At 53.1% G+C, this 18,788-nt stretch overlaps 10 protein-coding genes across 10 annotated transcripts; 6 read left to right on the top strand and 4 right to left on the bottom strand.

Annotated features, from left to right (window-relative positions):
- Positions 1-284: 284 nt before the first annotated feature.
- SNOG_11822 (hypothetical protein) lies at positions 285-1,289 on the bottom strand (the record flags this gene model as incomplete). Its single annotated transcript, XM_001802007.1, has 2 exons — positions 285-1,008; positions 1,094-1,289. 2 exons carry the CDS (start codon positions 1,287-1,289, stop codon positions 419-421), a joined length of 786 nt encoding a protein of 261 aa, XP_001802059.1. The 3' UTR covers positions 285-418.
- Positions 1,290-2,936: 1,647 nt separating this feature from the next.
- Positions 2,937-3,339, bottom strand: SNOG_11821 (hypothetical protein; the record flags this gene model as incomplete). The annotated part of the gene is made up of 2 exons (XM_001802006.1): positions 2,937-3,071; positions 3,166-3,339. The coding sequence occupies 2 exons, from the start codon at positions 3,337-3,339 to the stop codon at positions 2,937-2,939; spliced, it is 309 nt and encodes a 102-aa protein (XP_001802058.1).
- A 404-nt stretch (positions 3,340-3,743) lies between these two features.
- Positions 3,744-4,016, top strand: SNOG_11820 (hypothetical protein; the record flags this gene model as incomplete). Its single annotated transcript, XM_001802005.1, has 1 exon — positions 3,744-4,016. One exon carries the CDS (start codon positions 3,744-3,746, stop codon positions 4,014-4,016), a length of 273 nt encoding a protein of 90 aa, XP_001802057.1.
- An 814-nt stretch (positions 4,017-4,830) lies between these two features.
- SNOG_11819 (hypothetical protein) lies at positions 4,831-6,383 on the top strand (the record flags this gene model as incomplete). The annotated part of the gene is made up of 3 exons (XM_001802004.1): positions 4,831-4,849; positions 4,896-5,469; positions 5,612-6,383. The coding sequence occupies 3 exons, from the start codon at positions 4,831-4,833 to the stop codon at positions 6,381-6,383; spliced, it is 1,365 nt and encodes a 454-aa protein (XP_001802056.1).
- A 992-nt stretch (positions 6,384-7,375) lies between these two features.
- Positions 7,376-7,772, bottom strand: SNOG_11818 (hypothetical protein; the record flags this gene model as incomplete). The annotated part of the gene is made up of 2 exons (XM_001802003.1): positions 7,376-7,513; positions 7,740-7,772. 2 exons carry the CDS (start codon positions 7,770-7,772, stop codon positions 7,376-7,378), a joined length of 171 nt encoding a protein of 56 aa, XP_001802055.1.
- Positions 7,773-8,302: 530 nt separating this feature from the next.
- Positions 8,303-8,587, top strand: SNOG_11817 (hypothetical protein; the record flags this gene model as incomplete). The annotated part of the gene is made up of 2 exons (XM_001802002.1): positions 8,303-8,344; positions 8,408-8,587. The coding sequence occupies 2 exons, from the start codon at positions 8,303-8,305 to the stop codon at positions 8,585-8,587; spliced, it is 222 nt and encodes a 73-aa protein (XP_001802054.1).
- A 3,788-nt stretch (positions 8,588-12,375) lies between these two features.
- SNOG_11816 (hypothetical protein) lies at positions 12,376-13,866 on the top strand (the record flags this gene model as incomplete). Its single annotated transcript, XM_001802001.1, has 2 exons — positions 12,376-12,782; positions 12,804-13,866. 2 exons carry the CDS (start codon positions 12,376-12,378, stop codon positions 13,864-13,866), a joined length of 1,470 nt encoding a protein of 489 aa, XP_001802053.1.
- Positions 13,867-14,793: 927 nt separating this feature from the next.
- SNOG_11815 (hypothetical protein) lies at positions 14,794-15,024 on the bottom strand (the record flags this gene model as incomplete). Its single annotated transcript, XM_001802000.1, has 1 exon — positions 14,794-15,024. One exon carries the CDS (start codon positions 15,022-15,024, stop codon positions 14,794-14,796), a length of 231 nt encoding a protein of 76 aa, XP_001802052.1.
- A 590-nt stretch (positions 15,025-15,614) lies between these two features.
- Positions 15,615-17,038, top strand: SNOG_11814 (hypothetical protein; the record flags this gene model as incomplete). The annotated part of the gene is made up of 2 exons (XM_001801999.1): positions 15,615-16,113; positions 16,173-17,038. 2 exons carry the CDS (start codon positions 15,615-15,617, stop codon positions 17,036-17,038), a joined length of 1,365 nt encoding a protein of 454 aa, XP_001802051.1.
- An 865-nt stretch (positions 17,039-17,903) lies between these two features.
- Positions 17,904-18,588, top strand: SNOG_11813 (hypothetical protein; the record flags this gene model as incomplete). The annotated part of the gene is made up of 3 exons (XM_001801998.1): positions 17,904-17,947; positions 18,040-18,391; positions 18,445-18,588. 3 exons carry the CDS (start codon positions 17,904-17,906, stop codon positions 18,586-18,588), a joined length of 540 nt encoding a protein of 179 aa, XP_001802050.1.
- Positions 18,589-18,788: the final 200 nt, after the last annotated feature.

Here is an 18,788-nt window from a genome sequence, read left to right as displayed (position 1 = left end):
TGTGGGATTTGTGAAGAAACATTTCATCTCTCTTTTGCATTCGCTTACCCTTGTCGCATGTGGTTGGTGTTGAAGAGGGGCCGACCAATAGCGAGCTGATGGTAATAACGTGGTTAGGCTCGTGATGTTCCGATACGGGAATTGACAATGGCACATCAAGCCACAGCCGGGCTGTGCATTCCAACGTCGGCGAGGTGTACTTCGGTGAACAATTTGGGAAGTAGACTGTGACAGAGTGGTGCTTGCATGACAAGATGACTGCGGAACATGGTGAACGCAAATGTAACGATTAAACATCAGAGATTAACTGGTATTGACGATGGAAACTAACCGCATGCAACGCCTCAACAAAGGAAGCTCGCTCGAAAATCCATATTCATATGTTCAGAAAACTGCATGTACCTGCACCAAACTAGTCTCAGCATGCGCAACCCTCCTTTGCGCCCTCTGTACGGGCACTGCCAAGATTCACTCGCGCGTCCTCTTGCCTGCCGAGGTTTGTCTGGCCACCGACGCCTCGTGGGCCTTTCAAGCTGGTCTCTGGAATTGCATTCGCAATCGCTGTAAAGACTTCTGCGACGTTCTGTCCGGTCTTTGCGCTGGTCTCGAAGAACAGCAGGCTCTCCTCTTCGGCATATGCCTTTGCAGTCTTGACGGGTACTCTCCGTGCGTCAGCGCCGTCTTCTTCCGTGGCATCCTCACCCTCAGCTGCCGGCGCATCGTCTGCGTCTTCAGTGACATCTTCTCCACCAGCAGTTGCCAGATCAGACTTGTTTCCAACGAGCGCGATGACGATGCCGGGCGAGGCTTGGCGATGTAGCTCGGCGACCCAGTGCTGGGCTTTTGTGAGGGACGAGGGTTTAGTGATATCGTAGACGACGAGCGCGGCCTGGGCGTTGCGGTAGTACATGGGCGCAAGGGACGCGAAGCGCTCTTGACCCGCCGTGTCCCAGATCTCAAACTTGATAGTTCGGGTTGGCAGGTTGCATTTCTGTGTGAGGAATGCGGCTGTCAGAGTGAGTCAGCATAGATCTGGCGAAGGCATGGATGTGTCTCGCCAGTAAGACATGATTCCGGATCAGACATTGCATACCTCCAATTGTGGGTTCCTTGTTTTCTTGAAAGTCGTTGTTGACGAAGCGCATAACGAGCGACGACTGCGATAAGATTAGCTTTCTGAGCTCAGCGATGTGTCTGCCCGTGCGATATACCTTTCCGACTGCTGCTTCGCCGAGCAAGACCAGCTTCACGCTGCTGCTCGGTTTCGGTTGCGCGGATCCGTCCGCCATTGCGATGATGTGGATGTGGGGGCGCGGTTTGCGATCGGAGGTGGTGGTAGCTAGTGCTGGGGACGGTTGAGCTTGAGGAAGAGGTATAGTGATCGTATAGCGATGTGTTGCGGGTGTAGAAACTGTGTCGTTGCAGGCAGATGCTCAACCGAATGGCGCCAAGCGGAGTGACGAAGTTGTCACACGTGACGCGGCCATATCGGGTAAGCTCGATTTTGCGCTGCCTACTGTTGCAGACGATTATACAGCGTCTTTGCTCCGACAAACTTCTAAGATGATCTCTGCGCCTTCACGAGATGGTCTGGTCTGGATGGAATCATAGAACCGAGTTGATCCGAAAGAATGCAAGAGCTGCGCAAGATTCAGGACTTGACATCAGACAACTACGGAAGTCTCGACGTCAAACTCTAGATACTTAGACTTTCTGGCCGAGCTGTTCATCTGGACGTATAAAGACGTGGTGGTTCGTAGAAGACGCTGAGGTCGCTTGCAGCCTCGCAACCAGTACGCCTCACGAATATGCAAGCATTCACCCACTGCATGGGAGTCATCTATCGCCTCATGTTGGATACCAAAAGCACGGAGACGTGACAATGTTAGCGCACTAACTTCATGGGAAATTAGATTGTGGGAGGTACAGCCTCTGTGTAAAAAAAAATCGTAGAACGTCTTGCGCTCAGTCTACCCAGGGCATAAAAAGAACAGGAATACGACTGGACATTGAGAAATGGAGGGAAATTATTTTGTACCAATGTGAGTTGTTGGTAACTTGGCACGCGACGTTCACTGGTTCGGAAAATCTCGCAGACATTGAGAGATGACCGAGTATGGAGAAAGGAAGGACGAATAAAAAAAGTCGGTCAGATAGTAGCCGAACAGTCGGGCCCTACACCATGAAAATTCCTGAACATCGACGGCACAAATCTCGAGAATTAGCAATCGACGATGGAATTCTGTCCCGATAAAGTTCGGGCGCTGCGCCTTGCAGAAAGAGTATAGCAGACGTATCTGACAGCCGGTCCGAAAGTTCGCCAAGGTGTAAGGTTGTGTAAAGGCCCGGATTGTGATGCGATTTCAAGGTTATCCATGGATGTCGTAGTCTTTGCACGTGACGACTAAAACGAAACCCTGGGAAGGTGGTACATAGGTACCGGAATAGCATGGCCTTGACGAAATGACCATGGCTGACCGGTGAGCGAGTCCCATTTCATGTACGCCAAGGTGGTGTGATTGTACATGACCGAGTCGACTACAGTGACCAGGGTGCATTCTCTAGCAATGCATAGTCTACACATGTCAACGGCCCAAATGCCCGAATCACGTCACGCTCCACAGAAAGGGCCAACGTCATCTATACACGTTGACGGCGCGGAGCAACTGGCCGACGATGTTACGAGAGCCTTGAGTAAGCGCGGGAATTTTTATTTTCTCAAATCACAGAGTGGGAACTTTTGGCCGCAGCCTGACGTCACTTTGTGGGGTTGGAAACTGGCAGCGCCGGCGAAATGTTTGGACTAGAAGCAAAAGTGGATCATGCGGATGTGTTCCATGGTCCATGGGGCGATGCCAGCTGTCAGCACGTGCAGCGAGGAAGCGGGGGAAGATGGGAAAAAGTTGGGCATACGAGGGGTTCCGAAGCAGCACACGTCAGTCGAGACGAGATGGTATTCTCTGCCATGGGAGATTGGTGATTGTGGCGTGGTGTAGCCTGGGCCAAGGGTCTGTCGTCCACATCTCTGGGAATCCCGAAGGGGAAGGCGCAGATTGGAACCCCTCACGCACCTGCATCAGGACAGCGATATCGAAACTAAGTACTCTGGTACCGATTCATCGCTCGCTACAGCTACGCACGACTCGCCCACCGCTACCTACAAACCGCCTTGCGCTGGCGGTGAAGGTAGAGTTCCAATGTCAATGTTGCAGAACGCCATGTCGCACCAAACAGGCTGGCCATCGCAAATGCAATTCCGTCGTCGCAAACAAGTTGACGGCCCGCGGCGGCCACGCGATCTCGACCGCGCCGATCGGTGTCCATCAAAGGCCCAGCCATGACTTGCAGCAAGGAACGGCTTTTCCACGGCAGACATCAGGTGTCGTCTCATGCCGCGGAGGGTCACCACAGCGCTCAGCGACCCCGCCCAGCGAATGACGGATGGGGAGGCGGCCGCTGCGAGCGCACATTGGAGCGACTGTTCATTATGCACAGACAATTGCGCGAGACAGATCGCCCGATGGCGCCAAGCCCAGTGTCTCGCTGTCAGAACCGCCTGGGTGAGACGGGTGTTGGGCGCATCGCCGGACTCGACAGCGAGAATGCACACAGAGGCGTCACGATGGGAAAAGGCGCGGCGAACAGCTGTTCAGCACGCGGTGATGCTGTGTAGCGCTCTCCCAGCCACGGCAGCGATGGTGCGGGTTAGTCAGCGGCCAAGTCGAACAAGCGCTCAGTTCCCCATGGCCTTGATCCGCGCGAACTGGCCCAAGCGATGGACGGTGGCAGCGCAGATCGGCGGCGCATCCGAATCCGGCGCTGGCCTCTATCGACTTCAGACGACGCTCGAATCACGCCTTGCGAGAGGGGAGGCTGCGCCGCTAGAGCTGGTCCCTCGATGCTGCATGAATTCGCGCCGCGCCAGGAACACGCACAGAAAGCGTCCCTGGATTCGGTGGCAGCAGCCTGAGGCCGAAATGCTGGCTGGGCGACCAAGAGGGCGCATCGAGGACTGAAACATGCAATTCGCCATGTCAGGGAGAGGCCGCGTAGCTGTCGCCTCACGAAGCAGCACGGCCTCTTCCAGAAAGTTGAAAGACGTCAAAGTTGGAGCGACCATGGACGGACGGCCTTGTTATTGCCGCAGCCCTCAGCCACGACGCAGGCGGTACCTGGTGAGGGGAGCTCGCCGGGGTGGACGACTTATCAGTGATCACGCTGGCGCCATGGCTGGGGCTGTCGCTGCGTCCGGCTGACCCCAGGGCCGCGTGCCAGCCTGCCTGGGCCCCGAATAATAAAAAGTTGCAGCGCTGCAATTGCTTGCTGCTTGCAACCGTAACGCATCTCTCACACTTGCGCCCTGGCCTCTGATCTGTGCTGCTGGCCGCCATAGCCCCCGTCTGAAACCTCAAGCATCGGCCGCATATTGCAGGCGCTCCGCGTGTAACGTCCCAGATCACCACGAGCACGGCCGCACACTCCGAAGTGGGGTCCATCCTATCGCATTCCAATACCTGTCCACACTTATTTTTTGGAAGGAGCGCCGCTCGTACCTGCCTAGGTGAACCGTGACTGTCTAGCAAACGCGCCTGGCCTTGCACACAAACGCTTCAATAATATAACCTTTGCTCTCGACACCACCTCCCTGCCCTGCCCTGCATCGCCCTCGGATCCCGATCAGCCGCATCTCGCTTTATCCCACCACGCCCTCCGTCACCTCGCAAGCTGTGCAACCCTCCGCCTGCCTGCGTCGCTGACTGACACTGCTGAGAACAAAGCACTTTTTTTGGCGAGGCTGCTCACTTTTGGTCACTTGTCACTTTTGGCACCATGACTGTCCTCAAGGTACGTACATGGCCTGCCCGGCACTTGCACATGTCAATTGGCGCTGACAGCTCCCGCGATCCAGGAACCGATTACTGTCCGGCCCAACACCCAACACCGTCACTCTGGCAGCGTAGCCGGCTCGCTGCCCAAGTCGCGGCCACACTCGCTCTCCACCGGCACCATAAACCCGGCGCATCGCGTCACCCGCAGAAAGAGCATGAGCTCGACGGCGGCCAGCAACGTCGCGGCTATGGCTGCCGCCGCCAAGGGCACAATAGGCGCGCCGCTCGAGGGCAGCAGCAGTAGCAGCAGCAGCTCGCGGCGCCTCTCCAAGCCTGCGTCGCAGTTCCGGGGCCCCGCGCTGGCACTGCACCCCGAGATGGCGTCGAGCATGCCTGGCAATGGCTCGCCGTTCCGCCCCGGCAGCTACAACCCAGCGGTGCACAGCGAAGCCATCACCGACGGTCCTACGCTGGCGTCTATGCCCGAGCACGAGAAGGGCAACTCCAAGTCGCGGAACCGCCGCGCGAGCGAGGGCTCACGTCTGTCCAAGGGCGACGGCAAGCGCGCAAGTGGTAGCGATCTGAGATGTGAAAAATGTGGGAAAGGCTACAAGCACAGCAGCTGTCTGACGAAGCACCTGTCAGTACCCCTTAGCCTAGCACTGTCCGCCCACACACTTTCACACCTCATGACGAATGCCCTTTCCTCTCTTGAACCGTGTCTAACTACAGCCCTACGCCACCATGCGCCACGATATGTTCTGTGTTGACTTTTGATCTAGTTGGGAGCACACGCCGGAATGGCAATACACATCTAAGCTGCTCATCTCCAAGCACCAGCAGGTGCAGCTGCTCGAGGCCGCGTCGGTCCTCGTTGCCATGAACAAGGAGAGCGATGCCGGCGATAGTGACCACTCGTCCGTATCGCCCCCGGCCTCGGGCTCATCCGACCTGCGCGACGAAGTGAGCTCCACTGAAACTACCCCGCCCCCGCAAATCGAGGATCATGCCGTAGGCTCCTACCCGCATTCTCATTTCGGCCACCGCTCCATCAAGCGATACTCCGGCAACAGCTCGGCTTACAGCCAGTCCTACCAGTCTGCCGTCTTTTCCGACAACGGAAACGGCCACCACTACCGCCAGTGGAGCAACGTGTCTGACCGTCCCACAACATCAGGCACGTCTGTTGCCGGCTCCTACCACGATGATGGCAATGACCACGCTGACCTTGCTGCCGCCGTCGGCTTGCTGAGCTGCTCTTACGGCACGCCCAAGTCGGGTCCCTCAGGCCTCCCTGCCGATGTGCCACCCGTGCCCCCGCTGCCTGCCAAGTTCCTTGAATTTAACCAAGGCCAGTCTCTGTCGGGCAACACCACCGTAACGCCCCAGCAGTCGAGTATGCGCAACAGCTATCGCTACCACAGCGAGAGCAAGGACGTTGACATGGACGACGATAACTTCGCCGACGAGGAAGACTACCGTCAGTCAAACTCGCGCAGCCGCGGCCGCATCGATGAGGACGACGATGCCTTCTTTGGGAGGATGGAGGAGTAGGCGACTTCGCTTCCTCACGTCCCAGCGTGTCCATACATGGATTTTTCTTTTCCACCTGCTGTTCTCCCGGCCTGTACCACAAACCGCACCTTGCCATTTAGCGATCCCCATCTCCGCAGACATCCACCTGTCCCTGGTCTCTTCCCCGTCGCATCCGCAAGCACCGATGAGAGGGCCTCCACGCCACGTTGTGCTCTTGAGGTTGAAGCTTCGAATCCGGGGGACTAGGTTAAATGCGTCGAGAGCCCTGGCATTTAAACCATATCAAACCGGAGTTTTCTTCTTTTCCCTTATTCTTCACATTTTGCCCGCCTACGCCTACCCCAACCATTAAACCACGGTATAACTACGACTCGACATTTTTGTTTTCCTCTGGAGGGTGAGGTGAGGGCATTGGATAATGCTGCCTTGGGGACCTTTTTTCGTTTGGCTACACACCCGTATATATTGCTGGACGAGGAGGGGGCGAGGGAGAGACAGAGATGTGGACGTTTGAATGTGAATCAAGGATCGAGAAGTTAATACCAATCTTTCGAGCCACCTATTTCTTCATGCACCGCTCGTGATGCTCAAAACGTGAAGAACAATGACCAGAGCAGAGAAGCAGAAAACAATGGAGGGCATCGCGAGTTGATAAGACCAACCCTTAAAAGGACCGAACCACCAAACCCTAAATATGTCTTTGTCCCGTCTAACCTACCTCATTCTGCAGTCATCCTACCTGACGCCGACCTTTCGCGACGAATGGGCAGGTCTTCCGCGGATGCTGTTTGCAGGTACTGGGCGCATGTGATGCTCGCATGTCATACGTGCGTAACTTATCTTTCCGACGGGCTAAGGGGAGACTAGGCAGACAGACGACACGATACCGACGTGAGGGAAGCAAAATCACCAAGTAGAACGCAGAGCGTGGGAGAAGGGACGAGAAGGGAAGGGGTTTACAAAGCAAAGGGAGGTGAAGAATCTTTAAGTACCCCAGGTGATGCGAAGGATTAATCCTTGATGTCGATCTTGCCCAAAGCTTCGAACCCTCGGTGGGGACGGACGGGGGCTTCAATGCAAGGCATGTCATTGGATCGTCGTTGTCGTTGTCGTTGTCGTCGTCGTTGCGGCGCGTACCACCTCCTTGTCTGGCAGATGTGTGTTGTGGTGCAGAGTCTTTTTTTTTCCTTTCCGCTGAGGGTTGGAATGGCGGGTGGGAGTGGTGCGTGCAAGCTTTATCAACTCGAGCGCAGAACAGCTGGGGGAAAAACGCGTTGTTGGTGGACGAAAAACCCACCCATGATGTAAAACGCGTGCGAGGCTGACCGACTGCTTTCAAAGATATGCAGTTTGCCTTGTTTCGAGTAAACACACCGGGAGCATCATTTTGGTGGGGATGCCGGCCATGGCGCGTCGCGTCGTTGTGTCGATATTGGCGATCTTTCGTTGTTTCGCGTTAAACTTGTAACTTCAGCAACATCAACCATTGGTGTGAAAGAAGAAAAGGAGGAAAATGGGAACATTGGCAGAGAGGCTTTTTAGACAATTTTGGTATTGTGTACATATATGTTTCTGAAACAAGGGGACGATGCTCGTGGTTGGGAGATGTGGTATGCAAAGGGAGACGCGGACATGTTCGGCATGCGAGGTGGGTGATGGGATGGTATGACGACAGATGATCTGCGGTGTTGTAAGAGGTAGATCGCGATGGAGATCATCAAAGTGACAGGATGCTTTAATGGACTGAAGATGAACCTGACATGCATCAGACTCTTGAGTTGCATGATCAATTGGGCATACAGAACAATGGCTACAATTTCCCATGAATAGAAATGAACCAAGTTTGGCATAGGATTAATCTCACAACTTTTTTTGATCCGGTAAATTACAAGAAGAGTATGGATTGATGTCGGACGAGCTTGTAAACAAGTCTTAAGATGTGGAAATACGAGGTCAGCCCATTCTACCTTTCCTGCGATGTAAGAGTCGGGATCCCTCTACCACCCTGTCGCGAAAATGAAACAGTAATGGCATGTGTCTAGGCTATCCTCAAGCCTTTCAAACTTCTTGGTCCGCGGAGCAGTCCCCCAGAAGGACTAGCACTCGGCGCAACAATAATTCGTTGCCGCAGCAGTGTTCTTCCTACTTGGTCGCAACAAGCAGAAGTATTCCAAGGCATCAAAGAACGCTGGTATGAAGTAGCATGGTATATCATAGCATGATTAGCTCTAATGCTCTATAAGTCTATGTTATCCGCATCTGCGATGTCCAGGTTAATCGAAATCTTCTGAGTTGACCACCCACCGCTCAGCAAATATCGCTAGGGCTGGTGTGTCAGATCATGAACGGTTGGTGAGATACACTTGGCTCTTTTCCATCGTGCCATCAATGTATTCCTCGAGGAAATAGTAGCCATCGCCACTGTACTCGTCCAGCATCTGCTTTTTCATTTCGGACGTCTCCCCGAAAGTCACTTTTGGCTTCAGTGAGAACATGTGCTTCTTGAAACTTGTCGAATCTTTGCGGTGGAAAGTAGAGTCGTGCTTGAGCCTACCGGGATAGAGCCGGCACGTGGCTGTGACAGATAAGTACTCTAAACTGTCCGTCGGTTTATAGATGTCAAGGCCATCACGGACTCTAGTAATGGTATCCCGACCGAGAGATTCTTCAGAAAGTGCGCCTTGGTCAACATGGGCGAAATTTTGATCTTCACGGGCCCAAGGCGTCTCAGTGAGATGAAGGACTCAGCGAAGTCCTAGTGTCTGCAAATGGCTGTAGCCGGCGAAGATATCCTGAACTTGTAAGCTTATGTCCATCCCATTATCGGCATGAGTAACGTACAAGGATTGAGCCGTAAGTTCTGCAGTTGAATCCAAGATGCATTCCAGAGTAATTACTGAACACATCTGCCACGAAGAGGCTCAGATGCCGAAGAGCAGGGAGGGCTCCGAGAGCATCTTCTGCTTCGTTCTCAACTGCCGAGAAAGAGCACGTGTCCTGCAAATTCCATAAAGATAGTAGTTGAAGAGTCCGCCCGTGTTTAGTGATCTCCGAACAATCACTAAACCAGGATCCCACTCCCTCAACGATGAGCTCTCGCAAGCCTTTCAATCCACGCATAAACACACGTAGAGTAACGGAGTCGACCGTGCCATGCGTTTTGACCATCAATGCTATAAGCTGAGGAAACGCTTTTGGGTCCAGATTAATGAAAAATAAACCTTCAAAGTCGCAATCGATCACGGCCAGAGCACGTAGAGCTGGAAATTCAATGGCGTTGGGGCTACTAAATGTCGTCCCATGTAGAGTCAAGCGCGTTACTGTGGAGTGCAGCCTTTTCCGATTCATAGATGCGTTGATACGGACCCTAACAGCCTGAGATGCTGCGTCAGCGGTATCCCGTGAGAAACGAATGTGCAATTCCCGAAGATTCGGGGACTTCTTAACGATCTCGTAGATTTCTCGATCGCAAGTTTGATCGTGTGACAGCGCAATGTTCAGTTCATGGATACGGGAGAACACTTGACTTGGCTGGAAATAATCCCGGAGACGGATGCTAGACGACGCTTCCAGTCCAGGCAGGCTGAGCGTTTGAATGCGTCCCTGAGTCTCGATCAAGGAAATGACGTGCTTCATGGAGATGCTTCCTTTCCACATCGCCGGAGGTCCTGAGCTATCGCGCTATCAGTGTACGCTCTCGCTTGGTAAAACCGACTGACGTGAACGAGAGCAATTGGTTTCTCCTTAATGTCGCAGTCAATGTTCCGGTCACCAGAGTTTCCAATCTCCTTCCCTTCTCGGTGTCGTCACATAACGAGGAAATTGTGAGATGCTGAATGTAGCGCAATCCGACACCCGATGCAAGATTTTGCCACGAGGACTCCTTCGAATTGGGTCCAATCGTAACGGTGATGCGGTTAGCTTGGATTGGCCTACCTCTCATGAGAGTCAAGACATCAGTGTCGAACTTCTTTCTGCTAGTACGGGGTGGTGCTGATGCTCTCTCCACGCATCATCGAACTCTGATGAAGGATGATTCATGTCCACAGCTGTTCGTCTTATTCGCCCCGGAAACAAGTTTCAGGATACCAGCCCGGTCATCACAACGTTCAGCGTGAATAGCGCTGTGGGGTTCGAAAGGTCGAGATGCATGCAATTCCACGATTTTATAAAGTTCCTCTGAGATGCTAGATCGATGTTCCTCCTGCAGCTGTAACAAGGGCAGAAATGTTACCGACAGATGATGCGATACGTCACTGTGGTAATGGTGATGGTGGCGTTGTAGTGCGAGGGCTGCCATCGCGTCAGACTCGCGATTTCCCTGCATGAAGATCGGCGCGGCTCCTTCCGCGCCTCAGACTCGCGATGCCTCCTCCACTTTCCTAGACATCCCCCATATCACAAGACAGACTCGATGCCCTCCGACGAGCGCTAGCCTCCCGCCTCCACCAATGCACCCGGCCGCTTCCCTCGTTCTGGAAAATGCGTACAAACACCACACCCTCCTAGCCCCGCTCGTCTTCACCATCTTCGCAACCGTCACGAACATTCACCAGCCGATCCAGCATGCGCTCCTCATAACGGCTGTCTCTTGGCTCGTAATATGGCTGGCCACTGCTTTCAAGGCGGGGATATGGTCGGGTGTCAGCACCAAGAGGAGGAAGATAAGCGGACTCGCAGGCGCATGTCTTGCATTCGCTCACATCTGCGATAGAGTCGCATGCGACAAGCGAGGGACATGGAGCACAAAGGTACGCAGCAACATGACCGACTGGAAGCTATGTGCTTACTCTGTTCAAGGGTCTACTGCCCCTCCTTGTCGTCCTACTCACAAACGGGATCCTTCCCAAGCTCGCCTCGCTACCTACCCACGATTCTCACGACGATGCCGCGAAAGAGGCCAGCGACACCGACCCGCAATTACAGAACTATTCGTCTGTCTTCTTGTTCCTCATCACGGGGTCTGCTACGACTGCGCTTCTTGCCTATACCTTACCTGCTACCATCGTGCTTGGGCTGAGTAGTGCCATCTTCACAGCAGTCGGATTCGTACTGCTCGAGAGGGCCACCAGAGGCGTCGAAGATGACGATACAAGCGGTTTATATGAACCCATGCACGGGACTGGCACTCAGACTGGGCGTGGCCGCAATAGGACAACTCCCGCCGTTTCACAATTGAGTGTTCTACGGGACGCGTCCGCTACTCTAGCCATGATTTGTGTCTTGGCTTCCATGTCCATGGAACCGTCCATCTACAACATCTACCGAGAGCCGCCTTCAAGGAAACATCAACAACACTGGACGAAGGGACATGATTCTGCCATCCTGCAGCGAATCGCATGGATGGTGCCCGTGAATGTTATGACTAATACATTGATGTTCATTTTAGTAAGTCAACTTGCTTCGCAACTTCTGCTTGAGCAGGATGTATCTTGAGCCATACCTTGATTTGATCCCGTCAATACTCGTTCTGACTGTCTGCAGCTTTCTCAGCATGGAGCTGTACATACATCTCTTCACATCATATCTGCTTTCATACTCGCCAAAATACACTTTTCGATCTCTTTCATCAGCATAGTATTCGCAACCATCTTCGGTTTGACTTCTTTCTTGTTCTCGAGTAATGACTCATCTGTCGCTACGTTCATAGACGCGCGGAGCTCAACGCGTACAGTCAAGCGTGTCATTTTTGGCGTTTCGGCATTCTTGGTTGGAACACTACTATTCCAATATGCCTCTGGAGTGCAACCTCAGAAGCTGGCGAATGCTCCTTCGTCCTTACCTACCACCACTCCATCTTCGCCGTTCGAGCCTATACCACTCGATCTCAGCAATGGTCACCCAGCTGCACAATTGATCAATGCAGCAGAGACAGACTTCCAAACAGTCGTGGATCGTCAGTCCAAGTCTTTAGCTGCTGCTGTTCAGGAGTATCGCCGCAGGTACGGGATTACACCGCCACCGCATTTTGACAAGTGGTACGAGTTCGCCGTGCGCCAACGACGTAGTCATGATTGACGAATATGATATGATCAACGAGATGCTATTACCATTCTGGGCCATCAAACCCGCAACAATACGTTCAAGAATCACCAGAGAGCTGGGTGGTGAAGACAGCGCTTTGATCGGAGTTGCGATTCGTGACGGTGCCGTGGTCTACATCGAGAAAGGCGACGAGTGGCAACGACAAGCGACCACTGGGATGTTGGAAAAGTTTGTCAAGTATCTGCCAGATATGGACTTGGGCTTCAACGTTCACGATGAACCACGGGTCGTAGTAGCAGACAGTGTCCTTGCAGCTATGGTCAGTAAAGCACAAGATGAGGTGTTACCACGCGTGGCGAGATCCGACTCTCCACGAAATACCTTCTCCGGCCGGCCAGAGGACATGAACGATGGTAAGCGGTTTGCGGAAACGTACGTTTCCAACTTCAATAGGTTTTCCCATCAGCAGACATGGACCCATTCCCGCCTCTCTTGCCCCATCGACAGTCCTGCGCAGGCTTACGAGGATGGTGCACCCGACAACCTCACTGCCTTTGCAACAGGTCCACTTCAGTACATCTACAATACGACGGCCTTTTCTGACATCTGCATATCACCTTCGCTCTCTTCTACGTTTGGCTTCTTCGAACGCCCCAACGCCTTCAACATCATTCACGAACTCACTCCTATCTTCTCACAATCCAAGATATCCAGCTTCCAGGACATCCTCTACCCCAGCCCATGGTACTGGATTGGAAAAGTCAAGTATGACGAGTCTACCGACACTACCTGGGAAAACAAAACCAACGCCCTCTACTGGCGCGGCTCCACCACCGGTGGCTTCTCTCGCAACGGCGGCTGGCGACGTCAACACCGCCAGCACGTAGTACAGCACATCAACGCCCCTGACACTGCGCAAATCGTCGTTCCAGAAAGCGAAAATTCCAAGAAGCACACAGTCGTCAACATCGACCGCCGCAGCCGCAAATATCTCATCGACGTGCACTTCTCTCACATCGGCCAATGCGACCCAGGCGACTGCGACGCACAACAAGAATTCTTCCACGTCACCGACCGCGCCGACGCCGGCGACGCCTGGTACTTCAAACACCTGCTCGACATGGACGGCAACGCCTTCAGCGGCCGCTTCTACAGCTTCCTCAAGAGCCGCAGCCTCACGTACAAGATGGCTGTGTTCCGTGAATGGCACACCGAGTGGCTCAAGCCTTGGGTACACTACATCCCGCTCAGCTTGCGCGGCGACGAGCATCTCGATCTTGTGAGGTGGTTTAGCGGCGATGAGAATAAGCAGGGCGGGAATGAGGAACCGAGTAAGAGTGGGAACGGCGAGTCTGAGGGCGAGAGGAAGGCGAGGGAGATTGCGCAGCGCAGCACGATTTGGCATGATAAAGTGCTCCGGAACGTGGATTTTGAAGCGTGGTTTTTCCGGCTGTTGCTGGAGTATGGGCGTGTGGTGGACGATGGGAGGGAGGAGATTGGGTATCCTGGGCCCTAGAGGGATGAGACGAGTGTGTTGTGTCATGTTATTTATGCATTTATGCGAGCAATTTTTGTTTACGGTCTTTGGTGTTGGTTGGGACGTGTGATTTCTCTGTTTGGGAAATGATGGGGGTAAAGTATGGGATTTTCGCGGCTGGCCTGGCCTGCTGTCTTTCATCATCGATCGCTAGCTACTCGAGTTGTAAGAGCTCGTAGCGAAAAGTGTATCAGATCTTCTAAACCTTTCGTGCAAGATCCACATATCGAATGCGGACAGGACTTCGCAAGCAAACAAGAACTAACCGATATGGGTTGATCGTGTGCCGTCAGAGGATAGTTGTTGGGTAACAGATAGAACACAGATGCTGAGATGTTTGTGATGACGAAGTTTTTGTTAACTGAACAGACTTAAACTAGTAAGAGCGTGAAATGTACCATCATGATTGTGAGGAGTCTTCATGTTAGCAGTGTGGTGGTCAGGCGCAGAATTGCAGGAAAGTGTGAGTCGAAACGTGCAAGGGAGCTTTGTCATAGATGAGTACCCGCTGTAGTATTACAGTTGTACCCAATTGCTGGTTCTATCGTATTATTGACTCTGCCAACGCTGTGGGGGTGTTGGCTGCCATCCCCGGATCATGAACGGTGCAAATGTCTGCTCAGATCAGATCTGGCGCAAACGACCTCGAGGATCATTACGCAGGTTCCTTGTGATTCGCTACCATAATGGTGCTAAGGGCAACGTCGTTGAGGATAGGCAGTTTTGACTGAGTTTGCCAGTTCCGACTCTTCGGAAATCTCGTCCTGCTGGCCTATAGAGCATGCGGCTCGAAGCCGTCAATTTGTATTTTTAAGATCCATGGCTACCACGTTGGGTGGTCCGCAGCTCCACTAGTATTCTTTGTTCGGGAATCTGCGCAGGCGTGTTCGCGGTATCGTGGGTAGATCATGGATCAAGTGTGATTCCCGTAATTGGGACTTTTCCGCCGGTCGCTTCGACAGCTCTTTCGATGTCGTCTTTCATTTCCGGAATGGCGATTTGGAGCTGATGTGCAATCTGTGCTTGGAGCGCTTGTAGTGCTTCTGAGCGGCCCTTGAGCATTTGGTTCATGCGCTGCACTGTCTCGACAAACTCGCGATTGTAGATGTCGGGGTTTCTTGAGCCCTCGACATACATGACGATTTCGGGCGGGATAAGTACATGGATCGCGGGCGCTGTTCGAGATAGCTTCACCAAGTTCTGAATAAGCGACTGGCTGGGGAGCATTAGTTTCGAGTGCTTTTACGGTTGTTGGGTGGATTGAATAGACAGGCGTACATCTCACGCTTCATAGCCTCCTGCGTCGGACTGCCACGATGGTCATATGATTGAACTATCAGGTTGTATAAGTTTTGTACAATGTCTTTGAGCTGCGTCTCGACATCTAGGTACACCGCTGTGCTGGGGGTCAGCTACATTCATGGCTAGGACCGGTGAATCTCACACTCGGGAGTTTCTCCTGTGGATGCTTCCGTAGACATCTTGCGCGTCCTCGTAGCTTATCCCGCGAAAGAAGGTTGGTGGTGGGAGACTCGGTGGGGACGGCGTGCAAGGGCACAAACAACGCGCTAAAACCCCGGGTTAACTCACCTTCCGCGAATTCACGTCATCGCTCTTCGCACTCACTACATCCCACAGCAACACTCACCCGTAATCGCGCTTCTGGACACGCCATCACGTGCAAACTGGCTGCACATAGTCGTAACCATGAACGAAGTTCGGACATAATGGCGACGACACATTGGGCAACCGACGAACTACCTGCAAGCCCCAAGGCCTCACTATTGTCGAATCATGGAAGCGAGCAGCCATATCAATCGCGTACGGCTGGCGCAACACGAACAACCGATACACCAAAGCTTCAGTCTGACACTACTTCGGACAGAGCAACTGCGGCATTTGTTCGTCGCACTCTGTGTTCGCACAATGTGCTCCTAGGAAACGGCGAGAGGGGCCGTACTACGCCGCGTCCTATTGAAGAAGTACTACCACCACTTACCAGTTCGAACGAGGTTGATCTCCAGCTTTACGGTATCATCTCGGTGATCATCAAAGAGTTTGTACAGACGTGGTACTCAAAGATCACGCCCGATCATGTATTTGTCAATGAAGTGCTCCAAATCATCGCTCATTGCACGAGAGGTCTCGAGCAACGCCTTCGCAAAGTGGATCTGGAAGCGATGCTTCTAGACGAGATTCCCGAGTTGCTTGAAGCACACTTGAAGTGTAGGTGTCTGCAACCCCTGAACTTCATCGTGATGCCTATCTAATTATACACCGTGAAGCTATACGCCTGGCGAAGCAGCAAGCGTCGTCATCACAATCATTGGCCTCAAGCCCTCGTCTAATTTACCACACTATCCACCCGCACCCTGCGCTCAGTCCTGTTCCCACCGATGCTGTGCCGTCGACTACTGTTGAGCAACGGGAAAACGAATCCGCTTGGCGCCAATTGCTCGTCCAGGGCGTCCTGGTGGTTTTGTTACCCACTGAGGATCTAGAAAATGGCTGTCTTCGTGCTCTAGTAGCAGAGATATTTGCCGAAATGATCCTCGGAAATGGCATCAGTGGCAAGGCCTGTGAGGGCTGGCTGCTATGGGAAGGTATCACAAGCATAGCAAAGGTTTTACAGACCGATGCTGCAAAAGAGGAGGTTCACCAACCAGATGACCCGATTTCAGGGCAATCGATGACCCGTTTGGAACGATATGGCCTTTTGTCGTCGGCACGAAACGAGGAGACCAGATCAGCAAATGCACTTGCACCCAATCACAAGACCAGGTCAGTGTCTATCTCGGGGCTTTTCTGGACCGTTATCCAATACATCCTTTTGGCGTTTACAGCGCTCCGCGCGGTAGTCTCGACTTTGGCAACATCATCATCTCTTCCCCCGAGGTCTATGATCAAGGAGGCTTCACATGTCGAAGCATCGGACCAATTACAGGTCTCTTCAAAGGACACATCGCCATCCACGCGCCCGTTTGGAACGAAACGGCCTGTCGTAAGCATGAAGTTGTGGAGCTGCATGGCGCAGCTCACTCAATTGAGTGTTCGCATGCCTTGGCTTTCGGGCTGCATTTCAATGCTGCAATGGGGACTACTGTCGGGCCCAGGCAAGGTGGGTGACACCGACTGTATATTGGATAGGTGAGTTGCGACAATTATTCCTTATCCCCTTCTGGTTGGCCAGCTATACAAGGGTCCGAGCACAGTGCAACACAAGGTGCATTTAGTCCCGCATAGGATTTCAGTCACTTGACTTCGCTTCAGCGAATGCGACGGCCCGCAGGCTGGCACACTTTTAGCATCCTTGTCGGGGCGGCGCATCGTTCCATGCACGCCCCGGCACCCGTTCCGAGCGGCAAAATCGAAGCGTTTCGCACAAGGGGCTTGGCAGCGAAATCCTGCCCATAACCAACATCTTGAAAACGGCGTCACGATGCGCGCACTATAGTTGGACCGCCCGTAGCTGCACCAGATGATAGGGCAGAACCCAAGCCATATTGAAACCGCAACATGAGGACTGTAGCTTAAGCCGCCTTATCGCGAGCCTAGCCACTCCGGACGCTTACGCGCCGGTTGATTTGCCCCACTCTATCCCAGCTCGGGACTGGCCGTTGCTTCGCCAGACAGGACATTGGTCGCAAACCTTGATCATGCCACCAAGGATCGCAGGATTACGCCTCACTTTTCTAAAGGTGTCCTTTATTTGACGAGGTTCGATATCGCCATCGTCGATCCACTTTGTTCGGAGTGCTCGAAGAATGATGCCCATGCTGACTGGCTTGGCTCGGCTCACAAGTTCGAAGATGGCTAGTGGTCTCCATTCCGAGTCTACGTAGATTCCGGAGCTCATTTCCTACATACCACGAGATCTCCATGCAAGCATCCGGGCCCGCTGTACCGTTTGGTGGCTGCCGGTTGAGTCCCTTGGATCGCGAAGCTAACGGAACAAAATTCGAGGACTGCCTATGATTCGAGCTGCATTTTCGTACGGAGGCAGGGACAGAACAATCATGGCGCTACCTTACGCGCTCTGGCTAACCACATTCCGCGGAAGGTGTCATTGCAAAGCGCCTTGCAATGATGCCACTGAGGATCGTACTGCGCATTGAGCCTTGCGTTTCACTTGCTAACTGTTGATCAATCTAGGTTTCTATCGAACTTCATTCACAGGCGCATTCTGAACCCCACCTTCTTACCAGCCATTCTCCGAACGCTCCGCGCTACGCTCTTTCCAAACAACGCTCTCGGACCCCCGCGTCAGCTGCCGACAGATGACGAAGTCAAGGAAATCAAGCAGCGTTGTGCCGTCTCTATACTTACCTTGTTACCGCCGAGCCTAGCGGCGAAATTCTTTGCGTCCGAGAAGCGCGAAGTACAACTTGCGAATGTCGAAGAAGTTTTGAGCTGTCTTGACGACACATATCTTAACAAGCATCTGATTTTTCAGATCGTCGAGTTGATCGTTCTACGGCTATTTCCGGAACTAGGAGTCCATGGTGTACGTGAGTTGATGGAAGAGCGTTCGGTAGACGTGCATACAGAGCCACCTAGTCAGTCGTTTTCGTGGACCGAGTTAGGGTAGAGTCTATCGATGCTAGCTTGCAATCGTCTACCTGCAAGGACTTCACCGCCACACACATGACAATCCAAACAGTAACACCCCCTTCGAAAGGATCATTTCGCGGCATTTGTTAGTCAAAGCCCCAAAGTTTGGACCCGTTTTGGTCGCACTAACAGACCATCAATCCGTGATCGGCCTAGTTTGCATTGACTCCTGGTTGATTCCATGTACAAACAACTCATACTGCGTCGACTTGATTGCTGTTATGGTAAAGGTGACACCGCCGGACACGAAAAGAGGGGTTGTCGACCAATGAAAAAAATCGTAGGAAAAA

The sequence above is a fragment of the Parastagonospora nodorum genome, assembly GCF_000146915.1.
Source record: "Parastagonospora nodorum SN15 chromosome Unknown scaffold_20, whole genome shotgun sequence".
In the NCBI taxonomy this organism is placed as follows: Eukaryota; Fungi; Ascomycota; class Dothideomycetes; order Pleosporales; family Phaeosphaeriaceae; genus Parastagonospora; species Parastagonospora nodorum.
The sequence above is the reverse complement of the archived record's forward strand: the minus strand, read 5'-3'. Positions and strand labels throughout refer to the sequence as shown.